The 23289-nt window shown below is 62.3% G+C and overlaps 1 protein-coding gene across 1 annotated transcript in view; it reads right to left on the bottom strand.

Moving 5' to 3' along the window:
• COL18A1 (collagen type XVIII alpha 1 chain) overlaps positions 1 to 23289 on the bottom strand; it is a 45338-nt gene that overhangs the window by 17177 nt on the left and 4872 nt on the right. Inside the window, exons 2-16 of the mRNA XM_077119194.1 lie at positions 18692 to 19233; positions 13480 to 13566; positions 12619 to 12678; positions 10217 to 10346; positions 6063 to 6178; positions 5641 to 5856; positions 5377 to 5403; positions 3937 to 3999; positions 3773 to 3859; positions 3588 to 3641; positions 3304 to 3462; positions 2610 to 2672; positions 2017 to 2043; positions 424 to 555; positions 35 to 94 (exon numbers count right to left, since the gene is read on the bottom strand). Coding sequence (XP_076975309.1) covers positions 35 to 94; positions 424 to 555; positions 2017 to 2043; positions 2610 to 2672; positions 3304 to 3462; positions 3588 to 3641; positions 3773 to 3859; positions 3937 to 3999; positions 5377 to 5403; positions 5641 to 5856; positions 6063 to 6178; positions 10217 to 10346; positions 12619 to 12678; positions 13480 to 13566; positions 18692 to 19233 — 1823 coding nt within the window. The remainder of the gene's footprint in view (positions 1 to 34; positions 95 to 423; positions 556 to 2016; positions 2044 to 2609; positions 2673 to 3303; positions 3463 to 3587; positions 3642 to 3772; positions 3860 to 3936; positions 4000 to 5376; positions 5404 to 5640; positions 5857 to 6062; positions 6179 to 10216; positions 10347 to 12618; positions 12679 to 13479; positions 13567 to 18691; positions 19234 to 23289) is intronic.

Genomic DNA, 23289 nt, shown 5'->3' with positions numbered 1-23289 from the left:
CAGCATGGGGGCCTGGCCGCGGCGGGGGCAGTACCTGAGGTCCACCGGCGCCTCGGGCCGTCCAGAAGGGCACCCCGGAGCCCTCCATGTCGTCCTGCGGGGAGAGGGCGGGCCAGGCTCAGGCCGCTGCTGCAGGGAGGGACCCCGGGGCCAGGCGGACCGCCCCAGGAACAGCCTCCCCCAGCTGAAGAGAGCTGCAGTGCAGGCGCCCCCCCCGCCCGGCCTCTCGGGGTGCTGCGTGAGCAAGCCTGTCTGCTCGAGCCTCTCCTCTGTGCTGGGGCCAGCCCGGGTGTCCTGCCTCAGAACCTTCCAGGGTGTGGGGGCGGTGGGTGACAGGCCTGGCGCAGGCCACGCAGGCGGGGGGATGCCCGAGGCAGGACGGGCGCGGACCCAGGCTTTCGGGCCAAGCGCGGCAGTACTCACAAATCCCGCGGCCAGTCCGGGGCCCGGGGGTCCGGGGGGTCCGGGGGGCCCGGGGCGTCCAGCTGGTCCAGGGGCCCCTATGGGGCCATTCTCCCCGGGGGCGCCTATGGGGCCGGGGTCTCCTTGGTCCCCCTGCACAGGGAAGAGGCAGCGTCAGCCCCTCTGTGGGTTCCCACTAACCTCCGCCGCTGGGGGCCGCCCCTGCACTGCGCCCCCCACACAGCCGACACCCACGTGGACGCCTTACTCACTCCCCGGGGGCCTCTCAGGCCGGCCCACCCTCCTGGGGCCCCTCCACCTGCCCAGCAGGTCCCGTGTCGCAGCGCCCGCCTCCGTGCGTCCCGGGCCCGCCCGCATCTCTCCACCGAGCAGTGCCTTCACGTCCCCCACCCGTGTCCTGATGCTCCCGCAGCTGGAGCGCGCGGTTTCCTTGTCTTGGTGCTTTCACCCTTTCATCACACTTCATCTCATCTAACTTTTGATCTTTCAAAGGTTCCTCTAAAAAGTTTGTTTTTTTAAACCTGTTTCTAATTTCTTATTTTTTGTGCCAGTTTGAAATTCTGTGCCCCAGAGGAGCCGTGTTTTAACCCTGACCCCATCCTGCGGGGCCTCATCTATTGTTTAGGGGAGACCCCGACAGGACCGTTTCCACGGCGATGGGACACGCCCAGTGTGGTCTTTGGTTAGATGGAGATGGGACCGCCCATTCCGGGTGGGTCTTGACTTGTTTACTGGAGTCCTTTAAAAGGGGAGACATTTTGGAGAAAACCCAGTTGCTTCTGAGCTAACGTGACACCAGGCGTCAGGATGAAGGGCGAAAACGCCCCGGAGAAGCTGTTGGAAACCAGAAGCCAAAGGACCAGCTGAGCCGGCCGCGGGCCTTCCCAGGTGGACAGAGTGTTCCAGGCCCATCGGCCTTTCTTGGATAAGGGTTTGGATTCTTTTTTGCCCTTAGAACTGTAAATTTGCAACTTAATAAATTCCCTTTATAAAAGCTGTTCCATTTCTGGTATACTGCATTCCAGTAGCTTTAGCAAACCAAAATAATATTTATGTTTTTTCCTCCAGCTTTAGCCTTTTCTCTTAGCCTAGACTTCAGGTTGAAAAACAATTCCTTACTTACCCTGAAGTTACATTTGTGTGTGTGTAGCCTGTATGCACACGCGTGTGCCCTTACACGTGCATCTCATCACACAGACGTCGGACCTGCTTTACACCTTAACCCACCTCAGTGCTTCCTTCTAGGCATTGGCACTTCTGACGTTTGTGCTTCCCCCTCTGACTGGCTGGGGGTGCCTGGCCGGGGAACCCCCATCCAGCCCCTGCAGCCCCTGGCGGCTGCCCCAGGGGGCTGAGGGTGGGCAGCAGGTCAGGGCTGCCGGTGCAGGGGGGGCACACAGCCTGGGGCGCGCCTTCCTTCACCATCCCTCATGTGAAAACCCCAGCGTGGGGCCCACGGCCTCCCCAGAGCTGCGGGAGCCCCGGCTACCGGGACCCGCCTGTAGCCACCCCACAAACAAAGGGAGGGGATGGTCCCCACGTGGTGCAGGCTGGGGAGGTGGCGTGAGCAGCGGGAGGGGCCTCTGTGCCTACCTTGGATCCCGGGGCACCCACTTCACCCTGCAGGAGAGAGAAGGGCCGCGTGTGAGCCGCGCCTCGTCCTGCACGCACAGCCTGTGCCCTCCTGCCGGGCAGGGCCCCCCCAAACCCCATCCCAGCTCAGCTCTGCTCGTCCCCACCTGGCGACAGCCCCAACACGGCACCTGCCCTGACCCCTTCCTGGGAGGGCTGAGACGGCGCTGGGACTGCACCCCTGGACTCTGGGCCATGGCCCCACCAGCCCAGGCTGTCCGTCCTTTCTGCCCCATGCTGCCCATGAGCAGCAAGCCCCAGCCCCTCGTTGCAGCCAAGCCCACTCCCCGTGCCGCCCGACGCTGCCCTGTTGACGCTGACCACCCGCCCCCGGCCCGCAGGAAGGTCACGGCAGGTGAAGGACGCCTCCTCTCCAAACCCCTGTCCGCCCGGGCATCCACGAGCCCCTCCAGCGTGCTCCTGAGTGAACTTCAGCCCCCGAGGCCCACGTGGGACCACGCCAGCATCCAGCCTCGGCCCCAGCGTCTACTCCACCGCCGCCCGCCACCCCCAGCCCCGCGGCCGTGCACCCCACCGGGCAGGCAGCAACTCACAAGGCCTCCTTTCTGGCCATGGTCTCCTGGGCGTCCCTCCTTTCCTGGGGCGCCCGGGGGGCCCTGCGGGAGAAGGGCAAGTGAGGGCATGTGGGCCCTGGAGGTCCTGGGAGAACCAGGGTGCTGGGAGCTCCTACACCCCAACATGGGGCCCCCAGGGTGCCGCCTGAGCCGCCCGGGGCATCCTACGCCTGGCTTGTCATGTGTGGAGCCGCGAGCAATCGGGGTCTGTGGAGGGGGCTGGGAGGCGGCAGCTACCCCTATGTGGTCGATGGACAGCTGAGCTGGGACAGCACCCCCCACCGTGCGCCTCCTGGGGTGCGAGCCCCGCCCCCGACACAACCGTCCACCCGTCACAGGAGACAGTGCCTGCCGGCACCTCGGGGCTCGCACTTCAAGGATGGGGAGAGGGGTGGGGCCGGGGGCATTGGGGAGCGGGGAGGGGGGGCTCTGAGCAGTGGGGCAGCGAGAGAACTGAGGAGAGTCTGTGGGGCCGGAAAGGGGTCACCCACAGGCCACCCCAGAACCGCGGGCCTGCTCAGGCTGCCCCCTCACCTCTGCACCCTGGACAGTGCCTCCTGGCTAGAAGGCTGTGGGGTGGGGGCAGGAATGGGGGGGCTAAGCCCTGACAGTGGAAGAGACCTCCACTCCTGGGAGGGGAGCGAGCAGGTGAGGTGTGGGAGGCAGGACTTACCGGCGGGCCGGGGAGCCCGGGGACCCCATCCCGGCCTGGCACGCCGGGCAGGCCCGCGGGGCCTGGGGTGTCTGAGCTGTTCACCCCAAAGCGGCCTGGCTCACCGGGGAGGCCGGGGACGCCGGGGGGCCCGGGGGGGCCGGGAAAGCCTCGTGGTCCCTGGACAGGGGAGACGGGGCGTCATGGCACACGCCCCCGAACGGCCTCGTCCCCCACGGGTCCCCGCTGGACGCCCACCCACAGCACAGGGGATGAACCGGGGAGCGGGCAGCATGGGGGCTTACCCGGAGGCTCTCCAGGTCGCCCCCGAAGCCGGAGCCCTCCATGTCGATGAACGTCTGTGGGGACAAGCCACACACCTGTGACCCCAGACCCAGCCCAGAGACCTCAATCCCACCAGGGGCTCCAGGGGCTCAGCCGCCCCTCCCGGCTCAGGCGGATCCGCGGGGTGGGGCAAAGTGGGGCTCACCAGCCTGTCGGGTGTGAAGGAGGGTCCTGGGGGCCCCGGAGGCCCTTGGGCTCCCGGGGGTCCTCTTGGCCCAGCCCCAGGCTCCCCCTGGGCACAGGAGACAAGCATGTCAGTTGGGGTGCCGGACCGGCCCAGGCCCGCCCCAGCCTGGGCGTGGGTCTCACCTTCTCGCCCTTGGGACCGGCGTCTCCTGGGGTCCCTGGGAAGCCCTGAGGCCCGACGTCACCCTGGAGCACAGAGAGCGGGTCTGAGGCTGCCCTCCTCAGCGGCCAAGCCCTGCGGGCCCGTGCCTAACCCCCCAAGGGCAGCCCCCGACGTCTCGGCAGCCCTGACGGCCAGAGCCCTCCAAGGGGGACAGGGCTGGGCCTCCCGCCATGAGTCCAGGGGCTCTGAGCACTGAGGGACCTCACGGCCAGCCGGGACCCAAGGCCCAGTGGCTAGGTGGGTCCCCCTCCAACGGTGGTGCTCGCGTGTGTGTACACGGACGTGTGCTTGCATGTGTGCTACTTTGGTAGGAGGACAAGGGGCCCTCGTGGATTCAGCAGTGGTTGGTATCACGAGCACTGGACACCTGCTTGGACGCTGTGGGACAAGGAACCTAACACGTGCCACTGGAGGACATGGGGGCCGTCCCAGTCCCCTGCCACAGACATGTGAGCACACTCACACGCACACGCTTGTATGCGTACAGACCCGGGCATGCACACATACACACACGAACGCTCACACTCATGCCACATGCACATGCACACACATGTGCAACTACACAGGTACACTCACACATGCACTCTTACACACACACTTGCACACGCACACATCTGTACACTCACAGTCACACATGCACGTATAGGTTCACACGTGTACTAACACTTGCACACTCACATGCTCACACGTACACTCATATGTGCAGTTACACTCACATGTTCACACACTCACACATGCACACACGTAAACACTCATGCTCCCACACATGTGCATTTGCACACACTAGCACAAGCCACATGCACGATATATACATGAACGTGCATGTGCACACGCGCACACACGCTCACTTGGTGGACGTGTGGTCGAGGTCTGTGAATCTCTGGCCCTGACAGGATCCTTTCTCCCGGGCAGCGCCTGCAGCTATGGCTACGCCCTGCTGTCCTGTGGACGCCCCTCATCCTTCTAAGACCCTTTTCCTGCAAGGGCTGCAGGGGCTCCTGCACGACCGCCTCTGCACCTGTGGGCCCCGCGCTCCCTCACGTCCGACTTGGAGCTTTGTGGCCACCTTCTGTTTATTGGGAATACCATTTGTTGATTTTTAGAAATCCAAATTAAGTGTTAAAAAGGGTGGCGGGCGGGCCGTGGTGGCTCAGCGGGCAAGAGTGCTTGCCTGCCGTGCCGGAGGACCCCGGTTCGATTCCCGGCCCCAGCCCATGTAAAAAACAAACAAACAAACAAAATATAATAAAACAAGAAAATGTTTAAAAATGTTTCCCTTTCTTCCTCACTTCCTTCTTTCTCTGTCTTTCCTTCCCTTCCTCCCTCTTTCTTTAAAAAAAAAAAGGGTGGCGGGCCCCAGGCATGCTTCACTGAGGACAGAGGAAGAAAAGCCCACCTACCGGCTTCCCGGCTTCCCCAGGGTCCCCCTGGAAAGGAGAGAAATGTTAGGCGGGGCACGGGCAGGGAGAAGCCCTCCACTCCAGTCTCTCCGGCTGCAGCCCCAGGCCAGGCCCCCGCCCAGCCCCCGCAGGCTCTCGGCCGGGTCTCCACAGCCTGTCCGGGAATCCTGGAGCTCAGCCACTCTGGGGGTCTCGGGCCTGCTCTGAGCCGGCTGAAGCCCCCACTCCCCCTCCGGGCCAGGCCCGACCCAGGGACGTGCTCACCGGCTGGCCATTGGTGCCCGGGAGTCCGTCCTTCCCTGGCGGCCCGGCAGGTCCGGGGGGTCCCTGCGGCCCAGGGACAGGCTGTGCGGGGGTGCCGTCGGGGCTGTGCACGGCCGGGCCTGCGGGGCCCTGGGGACCCATGGGGCCAGGCCGGCCCTGGACGCCAGGCTCCCCCTTCTGCCCCTTCGGGCCTGGAGAGCCGAGCCTCAGGGGCCCCTGGGAGCAAAGAGGACACGGGAACAGCTGTGTTCACGCCCCCCCAGGCCCGCACCCCCCCCAGAGACTGCCTTGGGGTCTCCGGGCACTGCCCACATGGGGGTCGAGGTGACTCCGTGCATGCTGGCCAGGGAGCCCCAACTGTGGACACCCAGGGCCGGGCCCGAGGAGTCTGCTGGGACTGCCGTGCACCCCCGGGGCCTCACCTCCTCCACACTGCTGCCCAGCTGCCGGGCACTCCCGCCCCTCGTGGCCGCCGCGTCTGGGTCCACACCACCTGCACTGCCCGGGCCTCTGTGCTCCTCGCCGGCAAGCGTCTGAACTGGGGGGGTGGGCTGCATCAGACCCGGGGCTGCCCTCTCCAGGGAGGCGGCCTGCCCCCGTGCTGAGCCCCACACAGAGCACCCCTGAGCACAGGAGCTCCGCAGGTGCCCTGGCCGTGGGGGGCGGCGGGAGCACGGGCCTTAAATCAGCAGTAAACCCCACCCTGCCCCACGAGCCGGGGTGCCTTGGTGCACCATGAGCTCCACGTGGATGCCCAGGCCTTCCAGAATGTTCTTTCTTGCTCCTGTACACTCAGAGACCTGGCCCATCTGAACTGCCTTCTCATCACTCATCGCTTTTTTTCTTTTCTTTTTTTCCCTCCAAATGCTTTTGAAGAGCTGAAAACCCACAGAAATAGTGCAAGGGTCATACACCCCACACCCCACGGCCCACGGCCCAGTACACCCCAGGTCCCAGGCTGCCTTGTTTACAGGGCCCTCCCCCCTCTCCCTCCCTTCCCTCCCCTCCCCCTCCTCCCTGTCCCTCCTCCCCATCCCTTGCCTTCTGTCCCCATCTCCGTTCCCTCAGTCCCCGCACTCCATTTCATGAGTTCCTCTCTCGCTAAAATATGTCCGTGTCCGCTGCACTCACAGTGACCCTTCTTGTGCCCAGACACCTCTGTCCAGTGGGCCAGCCTGCCGGGTGACCACAGTTCATGGGGCCTGGACGTGTTCACACTTCTTGGGGTGTCTACAAGCCCTTCTCTGGATGGAAGCTGCAGGAACCCTCTGCCCCTCAGCTGGGGCTACCAGCTCCCCCTGGGCCCTGACCCTGGAAGGAGGCACTGGCCAGGGCTGCAGCCCGCGTCCTCTTCCCGCAGTCGGGCGGTAGGTGTCAGAGCTGCCAGCACAAAGGGGCACCATCCTACTCGGCCTCCACGGCACTGCCGGGAACACTGCCCCCCAGGCTGTGGGTCTCGGGGTCCCTGGGCTGTATGTGTTGGGGTCCCCAAGCTGAGGGTGTTGGGGTCCCCAAGCTGAGGGTCTTGGAGTCCCTGGGCTGATGGTCTCAGGGTCTCCAGGCTGAGAGTTTTGGGGTCCCTGGGCTGCAGTTCTCAGGGGTCTCAGGCTTTGGATCTTGGGGTCTACTTGTTGCCTGTCTGGGGTCCCCAGGTGGCCCTGAGCCCCGACGTGGCGACGCCCTGGCCACTAGGGGGTGGCACAGCCACGCGGTGGCTCCGGCGGGAACCCACAACCTGCTGCCAGGTCCCTAGGGAAATGTGAAGGGCGCGGCACAAACCCGCCCAGCTCCCGGACTCATCACACAGCCTCAGGATCAAAACAGGGTGCTGTCAGACAGACAGTGGCGCAGAGCCTGTGGGGCAAGGGGGGCGTCCTCCACACAGCTGGGCAACTGGGCAGGCGCAGGCGGGCGGTGCTCACTCGGATCCAGGCCCCAGCCCTTCCATGAGCCCCGGGGCCCCAATTCACCCCACAACTGTGGGGCATCCAGGAGGGAACCTCTGGGCCTGGGTTTGGCAGTGGCCTCACGTGCACCGGAGACACCACCCACGAGCAAACCGATAAGGCGGACGTCATCGAAATAAAAAATGTGCCCTTTAGAGACACCATTAAGACATGACAAAACTGGCCAGAGATGGGAGAAGATATTTGCAAAGCGTGTATCTGAGGAAGGACTTGTGCACAGAACACAGGAAGGACTCCATGCTCTGTTCGCTAAGAAAGCAGCCCCGAGCGAATGGGCAAGGGTCTGAGCAGCTGCTGCCCGGGAGATGGTGCATGGCGGGTGAGCAGGGGGCACACACGCCCAGCCCTGCCCACTGGGGAGTGCAGGTGCGTGTGCAGGGGGCACACTCACGGGCTCACGTCCATCAGGGAGGTGTGCGTTCCGGGGGCACACGTGCCTGGTGCCCGCCCACCAGGAAGGTACACGTGCAAAGTCCAACCTTGGGCACCGAGCCAGGACCCGAGGGAGTGCGGTCCCCACCAGGCGGTGAAAGGGGAAATGGCCGCTTTGGGGAACAGCACGGCAGTTTTAAAAATAGTTACACGTGGAGTGGCCGGCGGGCCCAGGCTTCTGCCCTCGGCACCTCCCAGAGACAGGACGGTGCACGCCCACACGAAAAGGGTCGCATGCCACAGTTTCTGTGTAACAGTCTGAGGCCAGCAGCCACCCAGAGGCCCACCGACAGGGGAGGAGACGGACTAGCTGGACAGGGGAGGAGACGGACTAACTGGACAAGGGAGGGGACAGACTAGCTGGACAGAGGAGGGGACGGACTATTGGACAGGGGAGGGGACAGACTAGCTGGACTGGGGAGGGGACGGACTAACTGGACGGGTGATGGGATGGACTGACTGGACAGGGGAGGGGACAGACTAGCTGGACAGGGGAGGGGATGGACTAATTGGACAGGGGAGGGGATGGATTAGCTGGACGGTGTCCTCCCGGCCGGAGGCTCAGCGCCATGCGGGCAACATGGATGAATCTCAAAGTTATGGCGCCGAGTGGCGGAATCCACCACTTGCTGTGATTCCACTACAGAAGATTCTGGAAATGCCAACACCCGAGAGGGGCAGAAAGCAGATGGGTGGTTGCTTGGGGTGGGGGAGTGGCAGGAGGAAGGGGTGAACTTTTTTGGGGGTACAGCTGTCTCTCTGCCCTGATTGTGTGACGGTTTCACAGCAAGTACAAACCCTAGGACTTATAAAATTGTAAGCTTAAAAATGTGTAATTTATCATATGCTGATTATGCCTAAAATATGTAAAATATAAAAATACACAACCACAAAAAAGAACCAAGGTCCAGCCAGTGCTTGTCCCAAGGAAGGGGTGGCAGGCAGGCAAGGAGGGAGACCGAGGGCTGTCCCTCCGAGGGGGACGTGGGTCCTTGGTGCCCGACTCTCGGGCTTTGGCACTTTGCCCCCTTGCCCAGCCAGGCTGTGCCCTCCTGAAGCGATACACACGGCCCATGGGGCAGAGAGTGCGTGCACGGGCCTGGAGCCTGGGGGCCAGCTCCTCAGCCCCATCCCCTTCGCTCTTCTCTGTCCTAAGTCAGCTGCGAGGACCACAAGCCATTGCAGCCATTAGTAAAGTGATAAATGCACATCTGTAAAGCACGCCGACCACGTGCTGCCCTGACCCGGGGCCTGCACTACACAGAACTCTAAGGGGACCCTCAAGCCTCCTTCCCAGCTGTTCAGCAAACACTGACCGAGTCCTGCTGGGAAGGGAAGTCCCCCTTCCGCTGGCATCAAGGAGGGACAACATCCCAGTGTCCAGGTGCACACGGGAGCACGCGGGCAAGGAAGGCAGAGCGCGAGGAGGCCCAGCCCTGCCCTGGTGGCGCTGGAGATGCAGGAAGGGGCCCCGATTCAGGGTAGTGGGCTGCCAGGGACAGAGGACTAGGGGCCTCAGGCCTGCACCCCCAGGCATGGAGCCCCGGAGGCTGAGCCCCACGCCCACGGAGAGACGGCCCACCCCAGCCACCCACCCGACTCCAGCCTGTGAGCCCTGCCGGACTTCGGGCCCCAGGGCTGCGGCATGATTCAGGGGTGTCGTTTTAAGCTCGAAATGTGCACCGAGCTGTCGTGCAACAGGGGACGGCCAGCGCCACCAGGCGCACTCCCTCCGCCCCACGCCTGCACGGCCACGCCCGGGGCCAGCGGGTGCCACAGTGTCCTGGGCCCCAGGGGAAGTGCGCGAGCCCTGCCCACCCCGGGGCGGGGTCCAGCGGGTCCTGGCTCCAAGTCCCCCCTCCCCACAAAGCGAACCCCAAAGGCACAGGCGAGTGGTGGCATCTCCATCCCGTGGCGGGGTCTCCACAAAGCACCCCCAAAATAGGGACCAGGACCCGGAACCCACAGGAAGGGGGAGGACTTGCCCCGCAGCTGCAGCTCTGCCCGGCGGCTCCTTCCCAGCAGGCCCCAAGCCCCATCCCGGGGTTCCACAAGGGTCAGGCCGGCACCCCCCCCACACCCCCACACAATGACACCCCCACACACCACCCAATGACACATACCCCCCCCACACACCACACTCAACTCACCCCACCCCACATGTGCAAGAGTCTTACCTCCCAGTGAAGGCACCGTCGTTGCTTCCTCGGTTTCTTCAGTTCTAGAATCTTCCGTGTTGCTGCCTCCAGTCAAGGGTGGAGAAATGACCGGGGGAGCCAGGGGAAGGCTGGGCTCCAGGGACGGGCCCTGGCAAGAGGAGGGTGGGGGGTGCTCGGTCACTCGGCAGAGGCGCATGAGGGTGCGTCCATCGGGGTCGGGCTTATTGAGTTTGAAAAATAAAATATTTATAGTTCTAAGTGACGTCTGCATTGGGGCTTCATCTGGGACTGACCCCCCGAGCTGCCTGCTGGTGTCTCTGGCCTTGGAAGCCCGGAGGCTGGGGAGGGCATCACCCCCTCGGCCACCCTGAGCACCGCGTTCCCTCCGCGTCTCCCCCACCGTCCCAGGGCAGCACACTGGGAAGGGGCCATTTGCTACCTTGCCAAGTAGAATCTAGATCAGGATTTCTTTTTATTTGCTATTTCTTGTCAAAACGTAATGCGGGTTTTTTTCTAAGTTCACTTAAAATATAAAAGCCAAGGTGTCAGACACATCATATGTGGATTCTAGAATAGCTGACGGCTAGTTTAAAACCAGTCGTGTGTGTACAGCTTTCTCCCTGCGCCGCCTCCCCAATCTCCCTGCAGACCCCACGGGGAGGTCGGGACCCCCTGCAGCAGCCCCCAGAAATGCCGAGTCATCCTAAATGCACCTGCCCCCCGCTGGCGGGGACCCTAGGCCTGCCCACGCGGCGGCCCTGGCCCCACAGGGGGGCTTGGTGGAGACTGGGGAGGGGCTCCTGGCCGGGGGGGGGGGAGTCCATTGTGTCTGGGGTTTTCTGAGTGGGCGGCTTTAGGGTGGACCTTGGTGTTCCCTCCCCACGGGGGGGCAGGAAGGGGCTTGGGGAGCCGGCCTGGAAGTGCCGCTATCTGAAGCCACAAGCGGCCACAGAGCCCGGCAGGAAAGAGCACGCGCCAGTCCTTCACATGGACCTTTGGGTCATCGCCCACAGGACGGGGCTTTGACTGGACAGGGAGGGAGGGCGAGTGCTGTGTGGGAGAGCTTGCGTGCCGGCCCGGGGTCCCCCAAGCTGCCGTGCAGGGGACCCTGAGGCCCGGCCGGGAGCAGGGGAGCTTCAGGGCAGGGCCAGGCGGGGCCCTCACGTACCCCAGCCTCCCCCACCCCTCAGCGCCTGGTCCCTTCCTCTGGCTGGGGGGGAGAGGTGGAAGTGGGGACAGACACGCCTTGGGAGGGGACCTCTCTCATTTTTATGGATTTGTGGGGTGCAGGTGATGCTGTGAGGCAGATGGGGTCTCGGCCCAGTGAGTGGCCGTCAGAGCCCAGCAAGGGGTCCCCACCCCCCAGGAACCAGGGCCCCCACGGGACGGCAGGACCAGCCTTCAAGGCGCCACATGGTTCCCAGGCTCGGCCACGGACCAGCCTCGGCCAGGCAGCCACGGGGAGCGGGGATGAGGGTTGCCGGTGCAGGTCCCGGCAAGGCCACCCTGGCAGCAAGGCTCTTGCAGCCCAGACCCCGCCCAGGCCCCTCTGACTGCAGGGTCCTCAGAGAAGACAAGGGCTCTGGAAGCACCCGTCCGTGGGCGCAGGGCTGCAAATGCATGAGTAGGAGCCTGTTACCAGCTGTGGAGAGACCCGGGGCAGTGGAGAGGACTAAGCCAGGCGCCATTTCAGCCTGGGCTTGGCCCCAGCTCTGGAGACCCAGTTCCCACGGCTGACCCCTCCTCGCAGCCACTCGGGCTGGAGCCAGGGCTGGGCGTGTCCAAATCCACCCACCGGGGGCAGGAGGGCCGGCGGCCTCCAGGGGCACCACGGGCTCTGTGTCCTGACATGCACTGCCCCCCAACAAGTGCCAGGGGAAGGACCAGGGGTCCATCGCCCACCCGAGGGCAGCTCAGCTCTCAGCCAGCTCGGCACACACAGGCCGGGGGTGAGGGTGGGAGCAGGCTTCCACCCTTTATCCCGTGGGGCCCCGCCTGAGCCCTCCCGTCTCTCCCTCCCCCTCCCTCCCCCGCCCCCGCCTGGCCTCCCCGGGTGTTGATTCAGGTGCCTGAGCTGGAGAAAGCACCACTAGTTTGGCCTCCCAGAAAATCCTCCCCTCACGTCCTGTCCAGCTTTCCTTTCTCGTCCTAGATTTACAAACTGCTTTGTCCCCTCAGGGCCCCAGAAGCTACCAGGGTAGGGGCGTCGAGGCCACCCCAAAGACCAAAGGAATGCTTCGATCAGATTGCAGATTCCCAGGAGCCTTCCCAGGGGGAGGAAGCCCAGAGGCTCCCACCCCGGCATCCCCAGTCCAGGGGGAGTGTGTCCTCAGGGACGGCACCCTGGCGGCCACCTGTGCCCACGCAGCGCCCGCCCAAACCACGCAGCCGGCGGAGGTCTCAGCTTCCAGGCCACTCACCATCTCCGCCCGGAGAAGCTCCCGGTCCTCCTCCAGCCCACTTCCAATGTCTCCCGATGCCTGGAGTTTAGGGAAACAAAGGAAAAATAGGCAGTCCAGGCCACACCCCACTGGCCCCAGCGGATCCTGAGTCCTCCTGGGTCAGTTGCCTGCACCCTCCCATCCCCTGTGTCCCACAGGGAAGGGGCAAGCTGCCGGGCGTGGCCCCCAGGATGGGCCCCTTCCACCCCGGCCCTGGCCGGCACGCGGTCTCTGGGAGGAGGCACAGGTGGGCAGGACGGTGTGGGGGTATTGGGGACACCCGGGTGACTGGAGCCGGAGCCCCCACCCCACGCTGGGGCAGCCTCAGGCAGCATGCTGGCACCGGCACCATCAAAGCAGCCTGGATTTCTCTAATAAGGCAACTGAATAATAAGGCAAAATTTGGAAAACGCCTGCAAGTGTAAGTACATGTACACAGCCCACACTCAGCCTCAGCCAGGACCTCTGTTTAAGAGTTTTCTGTTATAGGCATGACGTTAAAATCAGATGTCCATTTGGGGAGAGGCTGTGCTTGTGATCTGGGCTCTGCCCCTTGGGAGCCCAGATCCTCAACAGCCTCAGGAGTTGGGGTTTTGCTTCCTTAGGTCCCAGGTGACGATAGGAATGAATGAATGAAGGCACATGTGCACATGTACCCTCTCTGCCACGGAGCCTGCTGTTTGCGGTGCTGCACCCTGGCTGCCCAAGGAGGGTCTTGAATGTTTATTTCACGCGTGTTGCGTGTTTGTAGGTGGGAAGTGCAAGGCAGGGAAGGCTCCTTCCCTCCCATCACTTGGGGTCCCGGGGAGAGGCATGCCCTGGGGGGGTGTGGAGACTTACCCCATCCGTGTCATCATCGTCCTCCTCCTGGCACTGCAGGGGGCTCACGCGGGGGTCCGCACGCACCCTCAGCTCTGCGATCGCACCCTAGACGTGGGGCGGGGGGGCCGTGTCACGTCGGCTCGAGGCAGGCGGCTCAGGGTGTGCTGTGGGCCGGGGGTCCCGGCGGGGGAAAGCGGGCCGGGCCGCTTCCCGGGCCACCTCACGGTGCGCAACGCGAAAGGAGCGCGCTGCGGGGCACTGCCTGTGTGTGGGGACCCAGAGCCGACTGTGCACGCTGCAGCGTGAACGTCTCAGGGCTGGCACGCATCACACAACATTTGAGACTTCCCAACTACATTAACCAGGTAGGGCCACACCGTGTGTCCTGCCTGTCCCGGGGTGACCTCGGGCTCCCTTCCTCAGCAGCCCCAGCGTCTCACCACCTTCCGGCTCTGGCATCACAGGCACGTGACACGCACAGTCGCGCCCTCACCAGCGCAGCCCCCTCCTCTAGGAAGAGCGTCTCGGCCCCTCTGCAGGAGGGAGAGCCCCGCCAGGCTCGCATGCGCCCCCACCCTGCTGGCCGTGGGGTTGCGCCCCGTCTCCCTGGGTGTGATGCAAATGTGTGCTTGCCGTGTCTGTTGTGGATGTGCACACCCATGTGCCTCTGTGCACAGGCACATGCGTGCATCTGCGTGTATATGCATGTGTGCCCGTGCACACATGCGTCTGTGGGCGCACACTCACACCGCTCACAGTAACTGAAGGGGATGTTGGGAACCAGCAGGTCTGCAGGGAGGTGGGCTGGAGACACCCACAATCCCCAGCCCACCCTGACCGGTCCTCTCCCCCTCACAAATGCGGTTTCCCACCAGGCCAGACCCCACACGGAAGGGAAGAGGCCAAGGCACAGGAGAGCAGAGTTGCAGGCTCAGAGCAGGTGGGCTCAGCCTGCCACCAAACTGTGTACCTCCGCTTGTGCGTCTGCGAACCAAAGGGGCAGCTGAGTGGTGCCAGGGCAGATGGGGCAGATGGGACAGATGGCCAGTTACCCCTCACTGGGGCAGGGATGAGGGAGCAGTGGGGTCTGGGGTCACCCTCAGAAGGTGCCTCCAAATCACTGTGCTGGTTTTCGAAGACAGCGAGAGCACGTGAGTGTGTTTGCACACGGGCACAAGAGCCAGTACGACTGTACACCAGTGTGCATGTGACCCTAGGAGCGTGTGACCTAGGATTCCTGCCTGCACCCACTTGCCTGCCTGCATTCACCCTACCCACCTGCACCTGCCTGCAACTTCCTCTACTGCCTGCACCCACCCACCTGCCTGCACTGGCCTAACACCTGCCCCTCCTGCCTGCACCCGCCCCTTCTGTATACAACTGCCCCACCTGCCTGCACCTGTTCCGCCTGCCTGCATTCACCTGCCTGCACCTGCACTGCCTGCCTGCACCCGCCTGCACTTGTCTGCACCTGCCTGCACTTGTCTGCACCTGCCTGCACCCATCCCACCCGCTTGCACCTGTTTGCACACACCCCTCCCACCTGCACCCACCCCACCTGCCTGCATCTGCCTGTACCCACCTGCCCACCTGCCTGCACCCACTTGCGTGCACCCACCCCACCTGCCTGTCTGCACCTGCCTACACCCAGCTATCCTGCCTGCAGGCCTGGACTGCAGATTCCCCCCCACACTTCCCTGGCAACAAGGCGAGGGTTCAGGATGCAAGTATTGAACAAACTCAGCCCCCAGTGCTAGGGAGCCCCAGGAACATTGGAACCTTGGGGTCACAGCTCAGCACCCAGTGTTAGGGGGCCCCAAGACCCTGGAACCTCAGGGTTACAGCTCAGCACCCAGCGCTAGGGGACCCCATAACCCTGGAAAGAGGCTCACAGGGAGTTCCAGTGATAACGATCCCTTGAGAAGCCCCGTGCATCGCTGTGCACAGACCGTGTAGCGTGAAGCTATGGGCGAAGCACAAGGATGCCATGCTGGGAAATGGGCCATGGCGCCTCAGCATGCGGCTGCCAGCTGCCTCCCCTCCCTGCTCGGACCCTCCCTGGAACCCCCCAGCACCGCCCTGCAGCCTCTGGAACAGGCCCTTTTGTCTCACACCCTCCTCCCCTCGCCTGGATGTGCAATTGCCTGGCCCAGGGGTACCCCAAAACAGGCAGAGAGTTGGTCAAAGGAACTAGCTTTCTGCCTCCTTGGGCCGGCCACACCCCCACTGGCACTCCACTAGACCAGCCTGGACCCTAACACCATGCCAGCGTGTGCCCGTGTCCAGCCAGCATCAAGGACTTTGTAAGAGAAAGGGGTGGGAGTAAGAGCCAGTCGAGTCACTGCAGGAGAAGGACCCAGAGACCTCACTGGGGTCTGGATCTGTGCAGCCAGGGGTGGCTGGGCTTGTGGGATGTGGGGAAGGGGGGCCTGTAGGGGTCAGAGGGCACCACCCCGCTCTGCCTATTGACATCCTGAGGCTGTTCCTGGGGGCACAATCCTAGCATGGATGGCAGGTCAAAGCTGCCTGCCAAGGAAAATTCACAGCCTTTGCTGTTTCATCACTGAGCAGCACAGATGAAAGAAGTGAGCACCCACCATGGGGTCCATGGAAGCAGGGGGCTCTCTCTTCCTGCCTCGCTTGGCCCCTAGCACTGTGCCAGCTACAGAGGAGGGGTGCAGGGAATGCGCATGGACTGTCTCCCTGAGGAAGTAAGGACAAAAGGAACCCAAGGCAAAGAGGAAGATGGGTTTCATGAGGATGAGCAAACTGAGAGAATGAATTCCCAACTCAAGTCAAGAAAAATGCAACCACAGAGTGTTTGAAACAATAAAAAGCATACATATGTGCAACCATTGAAATAGGAAATAATGTTTTAGGCAAAAGAAAATTATAACTGAATGGGATGAATGATTCTTTAGAAGATATTTATTACCAGATTTAGTTTGAGAAGAAAACACCTTTTACTGACCAGAATGACAAGGAATTTTTTCGATGACAGCACATCCTACTTCAGTGGGAGAGAAGCACTGGGTGCCCTGCAAGGACCCCTGGGCTCTGGTGCTGGGCGGTGCCTGGGTGCCCACGCAGCCCAATCTCCCGGTGAGCAGCTGATGGGGGTCAGCGAGGGTGGGGGGACTGGAAGGGCACACCCAGTTTCCTCCTAGCACCCAAAGGTCTGGCGTTATTTCTGCCAATCGTATAAACTGCAAGATTCTTTCCCAAGAATCTCAACTCAGAAAGTCTGACAACTTTTTGTGCTGAACTGATTTTGTCTTCTTTTCTACTAAACATGCTTCTCGTCTTGCCCAGCTGGAATCCAACTTAACACCCACTGAGAAAATTCCTGAAACCTCTCGCCTGCGGGGGTGTAAGGTGCCAGACTGCCGCTTGACTTAGCTGGATGTGGCACCAGTGAAGCCAACTGGAACACAAACACACTGCCTGGGATAAGCAGAGCTCCAACCCAGAGTCATTAGAAAGGCATCTTAAACTCCCCCCTTTCCATCTTTCTAATCTTCAAAGAGTTAGCTGGCCATGTTAAAAATTGTGGGTGTTTTCTTTAGGCCGGGTTTAAGCACACAAACACTTTAAGCATATTAATATTTGTTTGTTTAAATGACAAAGTGAAAAAAGTATATGACACACTGGAAACTAATATTTGCAGCATATAAAACAAAAGATTGGTTTCTTTCATATATAAAGAGCTCTTATAAATCAATAAAAACGGTTGGACCCATTAAAGTAAAAATGCAAGAAATACAAATGGGCCATTCAAATAGTATAACTAGCTAATAAACATGAAAAAATAAATGCTTTTCATAATAATATGGTAAATGCAAATTAATGCCCAGATACTGTTTTCCTACATATCCAGCTGCCAAATATGTTTTAAAAAGAGTGTGTCGACTAGGGTTTGGTTGAGGCCTGGGGAGCAGCCCCCTGGGGGTCCTCACGGAACAGATGGCTTGTAAGCTCTGCTCTCCCCACCCGCAAAGACCACAGGCACTGCTGCCCCCTCGGTGGGGGCTCTTTGTGCTGTCACGTGGGCAGTGACCCCGATAAGGCAAAGGTTAGGGAGCTCAGAGGCTCTTCATTCCAATGAGAAACGCCTGGAAACCTGACCACAAATTGCCAGCAAACACAGCTTCCACCAGATGAGATAACTTTCCCAAACGTCTTTCCAATTTATCATGTTCAAGGATGGAAATAAAGACACAAAGAGGCCCAGTTTGGTTTCAAAGTCCTGGCAGCGATGGGACCGGGGGTTAAAAGTTCCTGTCAAAGGTGAAGGATCAGCTCTCAGAGCCCAGGACACCAGAGCTTAGGCAAACTCCAAACAGTCGGGCCCTTGTCTGGGCAATAATTAACTCCCGGCCTCCTGGGGACAGAATTCCCCTTGACGCACACACGGTCCCCTGTGTCCGGCAGCAGCCGGAGCTGGCCGCAAGTGGGCGGTGCTGAGGGGGCGGGACTCGGAGAGCCCGCCCTGCCCCTACCCCACTCGGAGAAAGGGGGCGGGGATTCCCCGAAGCGGTGGGGGAGGGGAAGGGCGGCCTGGGGGCGGGGCTGGCCCGCCGGGGGTCACCTGCTCAGCTTTTGCACATGGGTCGTGGCGGCCGTCCTGGCCGTGACATCCCTCCCGACTCGCGGCGGGCTCTGTACATGGCGGGGGGCGGGGAGGGATCCCGGGCTGCAGGCGACCCCAGGCGCCCCTTCCCGGCTGGGTCCTGGGGGTCTGGGGGAACCCCACCCCACCCCAAGACTTCAAGGAGGCACCAGGTGGCCCGCAAGGCCTGGGCCCAAGTCTGGGGACCTGAGGGTGGGGGAAGGGAGCTGCAGCCCCACCCACCCCCATAGGGTCTCGGCCCGGCTCACAGACACCCAGAGCTCCCCCCTCCCGCCGGCCCGTGATTGGGGTGCTGGAAACCCTGCAGGAAGGACTCTAGGCCCCCAGTGCGCAGCGTGAGGGGGCCCGGGGCTCAGCGGGTGCCTGAGCTGACCCTGCGCGACCACCACCGCATCCCAGAATCTGACTGCGACCCCGGGGGGGCCCGAGCTAGGGACGATGCCGCGCAGGCCGGACGGCATCGCAGAGCAGGGGCGGCTCCTCCCGTGGCGCCCGCTGGGGGTGTGGGGGGACACATCCAGTCACCCCAGTACAGGGCCCAGCTCTCCCCCGCCGCGCCCCCCCCCCCAAGCCCCCGCCTCCGCCTCCGCCCGGGCCTACCTGGAACTTGTCGGGGTCGGCGCCCCCCGCGTGGCCCACGAAGAGGCCGGCGCCCGGCTCCAGCTCTAGGCCGCGTGGGGCGCGCGCCAGCGGCAGCCTCTGAAACTCCTCGCAGCCCACGTAGAGCGTCGCGGCGTCGCCGTCCACGCTGAGCGCGAAGCGGGCCCAGCGGCTGGGGAAGGCGGGCAGGAGGAAGCTGGCGGCCGTGCGGGTGGGCCCCGAACCCGGCTCCGTGTACAGCAGCTGCAGCTCCTGCTGCCCGTCCCGGACCCGCGACAGCTTCAGGCCCAGCGCCACGACTGTCTGCGCCGCGTCGGTGATGGCCAGGAGCACGCCCGCCGCCTCACTGCTGGGCCGGACGCGGAAGACCAGCGCGAAGTCCCGGAAGAAGGGGCTGGGGAAGTGCGCCCGAGCCAGCTGCCCGCTGCTGGCGTCCGGTCCGAACACGTAGGCTGGCCCCACGTCGGGGTCGTCCATCAGGGTGACCTGGCGGGGCGGGGGCTCCCCGATGAGCTGCAGGAGCCCAACCTCCGCGACGCTCCCTGGAGACAGGAGGGAGATGCCGCTGAGGCCGCATGGGCGCCGGGGGCGGCACAGAACCATCCCCGCGTCTCCAGGAACAAAGGGGAAACTGAGTCCGGAGTCTCGCAAAGGAGCCCGACCATCCGCCCTGCTCCCGGAGATCTGGCCACGCGGGGCCCACCCCGATGGCCTCCAGGTAGGTCTCAGCCAAGCCGCGAATGACGCTGTGCAGAAGCGGTCCTGGGCGCCCACACGTGCCCGACACCTCGCCACGCCCCCACGCCCCCCACCGCGCTCACGCACAGCGCAGGACCGCACGGGCAGGCTGGGGTGGGTGCACGTGGGGCACATTCACCTTAGGAAGCTCACCAGGGACCAGGAAGGAGAGTGGAAGGCCTCGAGGTGCTCCCTGCTGCTCGGGGTACCCGGGCAGCTGGAAACAGGAGCTGAGTGTGGAGGCTGATTAAGGCAGGGGCTCGTGCTGACGCTCTGCTGCGTCAGCGCCACCCACCCCCTTACCCCGGCACCTTTCACCCTGGAACCTCACCATGTGCCCATGAGGTCAGGTGGCGAAGCCTGGACGAGGAGGTGAGCTGCCCCCGGCGTCCACATGAGAGGGCACAATTGACCTAAAGGGGCTGAGCCATCCACTGGAGTGCACTTTCACCACAGCCAACAAGAATCCACACACATGTGATCCCACAAGGCATACAGTGCCCCCTACACACTCAGGGTTAGAGGGACGGTTGCCTCACTCACGTGCACACTGGGTGTGGCAGCACCTCTTCCAAGGACCCCCCTTGCCAAATGCACCCTGGGCTCCTCACAAGGCGGGTGAGGAGCGAGTGTGCTCTCCCAGTGTGTCATCTGAGTATGAGCATTCTCCCACAGCCTGCCATCTAAGTGTGCCCCACAGCATGCCGTCTGAGTGTGCCCACAGGCTGCCATCTGAGTGTGCCCCAGTGTGCCATCTGAGTGTGTCAGTGTACTGAGTGTGCCCACAGTGTGCGGTCTGAGTGTGCTCACAGTGTGCCATCTGAATGTGCCAACAGCATGCTGAGTGTGCCCACCGTGTGCTGTCTGAGTGTGCCCTCCCAGTGCTATTGTGTGGACCCTCCTGGGGCCCCTGGGCTCCCTGCCCCATGCCTCGTCCTTCCAGGGCATTCCTGATGCCCCCTTAGCCCAAGCGGGGCCTGGACCACCATGTCCCCCTCTGCCCCAGCAAGTGGGGGTGTCACAGGGTGGTATGGGGGGCACCCTCCTGCAGCCCAGGGTGGTGCCGGGGGCACAGGATGGGTCCAATGCCAGCTCGTACAGGCCCTGCTCCCCTGGCTGGGTGCTGCCAGGACGGGGGCCGTGGCCGGCTCTGGCTTCTTGAGCCCTCACCCAACAGAAAGGGTGATGGAGGCACTCCCGGGGGTGGGCGTCCCAAGGAAGGGGGCAGAGAGCCAGCGAGGGCTGAGTGTCAGTGGGTGTGCATGTGGTTGAGTGTGTGGGGTTATATGTGATTATGGGTGTGAGGGGTGTGTGTGTACTGATTCTGTTTGACCAAACATAGTGAAGCCCACCTGCCCGGCCTGGCCCTGTGGGGGGCCCTGGCCCACTCAGTGGCAGCTAGGCCAGCTCCTGCCCCGCACACCGACGCTGCCACTGTCCTCACGTGCAGCCCAGCTCCCTCTGCTGCAGCACGGCACTGCTGCCCCGAGTAACACACTATCATCTGCAAACTCCACTCCAATTTGGCTGCTGACACCCCAAATTAAAACAGGGAACCCCCTTCACTGTCCTCCTCTCCAGCAGTTAGAACTTTCCCAAATTAAACAAGAAGGCCACGTGCAGGCCAGGAACTTTGTGGCGGGCCACCCCCGCGTGTGGCACGACAGCCCCGGCATCCCTGACACCATCCCGCTCCATCCAGCGGCTCAGCCCACCTGCCCTGCCGAGCACTGGGGACGCGGTGGACAGAGGCCGCTCCTGGCTCAGGTCAAGAAGTGGGAGACCCCGGAGGTCTTGCCCAGTGAGGACAGCTCCCTGCCTGCTGACGGCCGTCCGCGTGGACGCCGACCTGCGGTCTCTAATCCTGTGGGGCCAGGCCGCATGGCAGAGCCTCGGCGCGGCAGGTGAGGACGCCCCTGTGGGGCCTGCCCTCTGGTTCGCTGCCCCGTGGGCCCAGCCTGGCCTGGCAGGGAGAACTGCCCAGAGCCCGCAAGCCTGGCCAAGCATGGCTGGCACTGCGCCGTGAGCCCCCCACCCCCAGGAGGTGGCGCCGGGTCCCCCCACTCTCCCTGCTCTGCTGGACACGGGGGCACGAGTGGGCCTGCACAGTCCCAAGCCACTTCAGGGCCCTGGGGATGGAAGTCAGCCACTTTGGGACCCAGGGCTGGCCCCACGGAATGGGGCTGCAGCCAGCCCAAAGCGGCCCCTTGATTCTGTCCCCCTCCCAATTCAGGCTGGGGGTCACTGAGGGCCAGCTGCACTGTGCCCTCTGGCAGGTGCTGACCCAGCCAGAAAACGACCAGAGCAACTACTTGGAAAATGCCCCACTGCCCCAGGCTGGGGGTCTGGGGGTGTGGAGGACATGGGGGTCTCCAAGAACCCACAGCCAGCCCAGCTCCTGCCTGGGCCTCCAGACCAGACCTCATCCTTCCTCCAACCAGGTGCACACCAGGGCCCAGCCCCTCTCAGGCTGCTTCCCCAACTGCCACAGCCCCCGCAGCCACCGTGCATGTGCTGCAGCCCCCACACCCAGCACCCAGGGCACCCCAGGCCAGGGGCTGGAGGTCTAAGAGCAGTGTTCAGTTTCCGGCTGTATGGCTGGTTTCCGGCCTCCTCCAGCTCTGGTGGTGGCCGGCAGCCCCGGGCTTGTCCACATCACTACTCTTTTTTTTATTCTTGGAGGGGTCAGGTACCAGGAATCGAACCTGGGTTCCCGGCATGGCAGGCGAGAATTCTGCCTGCTGAGCCACCATGGCCCCGTCTTTTGTTTTATATTGTGTCAAAACATGCATGACATAAACATCATCTTAACCACTTTTAAGTGGACAGTTCTGTGGCACTGAGTGTATCGACAACATCGTGTCACTCTCACCAGAGCCCATCCTCCCAAACGGAAACTCAGAGCCAATAGCCACACCTCCCTGCCCGCACTGCTGCACCTTCCACCTCTGTGGGTTTGTTAATTCTAGGTGTTAATTTAAGAGAAACCATACGCTAATGGTCCTTTTCTCTGGCTCATTCCACGCGGCTGTCTCCAGCGCTTGTCCACGCTGCCGCGGGTATCAGCGCGGCACTTCTCACATCCCACATCCCACACTGAGACTGCGTGTGTGTCTCTGTCCTCTGCTGAGGGACACAGGTGCTTCCGCCTTTGGCTGCTGTGAGTTGTGCCACGATGGACACTGGTGTACAAGCCTCTCTCTGGGCACCTGGGGGATTGTGGGGTCCCGTGGCCATGCTGCTTCACCTTCTGAGGAACCTCCAAACTCCTACCGCGGCTGCACCGTACGCCCTTCCCACAATGTCTGAGGGCCGTTTCTCCACGTGCTCACCAACATGCGTTATTTTTTGTTTTTTTCTAGAATAGCCTTCTGCCTGGGTCTCCCAGACCAGGCCTCGTCCTTCCCCAACCAGGCCCCTCCCTGGCAGTGTGAGGTGGGTCTCATTATCGTTCGGGTTTGCATTCCTCCCATGGCTAATGATGCAGACCGTCTTTTCAGACGCGTATTGGCCGTTTGCGTCTCTTCTTTGGAGAAATATTTTTCGATGCTTTGCCCATATTTTAATTGGTTTGTCTTTTTGTTCAGTTGTAGGAAATCTTTGTATAGTCTGGATATTAGATCTTTACAAGATATATGGCTCCAAATATTCCCTCCTACTCTGTAGGCTGTCTTTTCACTTTCTTAGTAAACTTCTTTGATAGGCAGAAGTTTGAGCTTTGACACAGTCTAATTTATCATTTTTTCTTTTGTTGCTTGGGTTTTTTCTTGAAACTCTAAAAATCCATTGCCTACTATAAGGTCCTGAAGATACTTCCCTATGCTTTTTGGTAAGAGTTTTATAGTTTTAGCGCTTATGTT

Source organism: Tamandua tetradactyla, chromosome 10 (assembly GCF_023851605.1).
Source record: "Tamandua tetradactyla isolate mTamTet1 chromosome 10, mTamTet1.pri, whole genome shotgun sequence".
In the NCBI taxonomy this organism is placed as follows: domain Eukaryota; kingdom Metazoa; phylum Chordata; class Mammalia; order Pilosa; family Myrmecophagidae; genus Tamandua; species Tamandua tetradactyla.
This window is presented reverse-complemented; position numbering and strand designations above follow the sequence as displayed.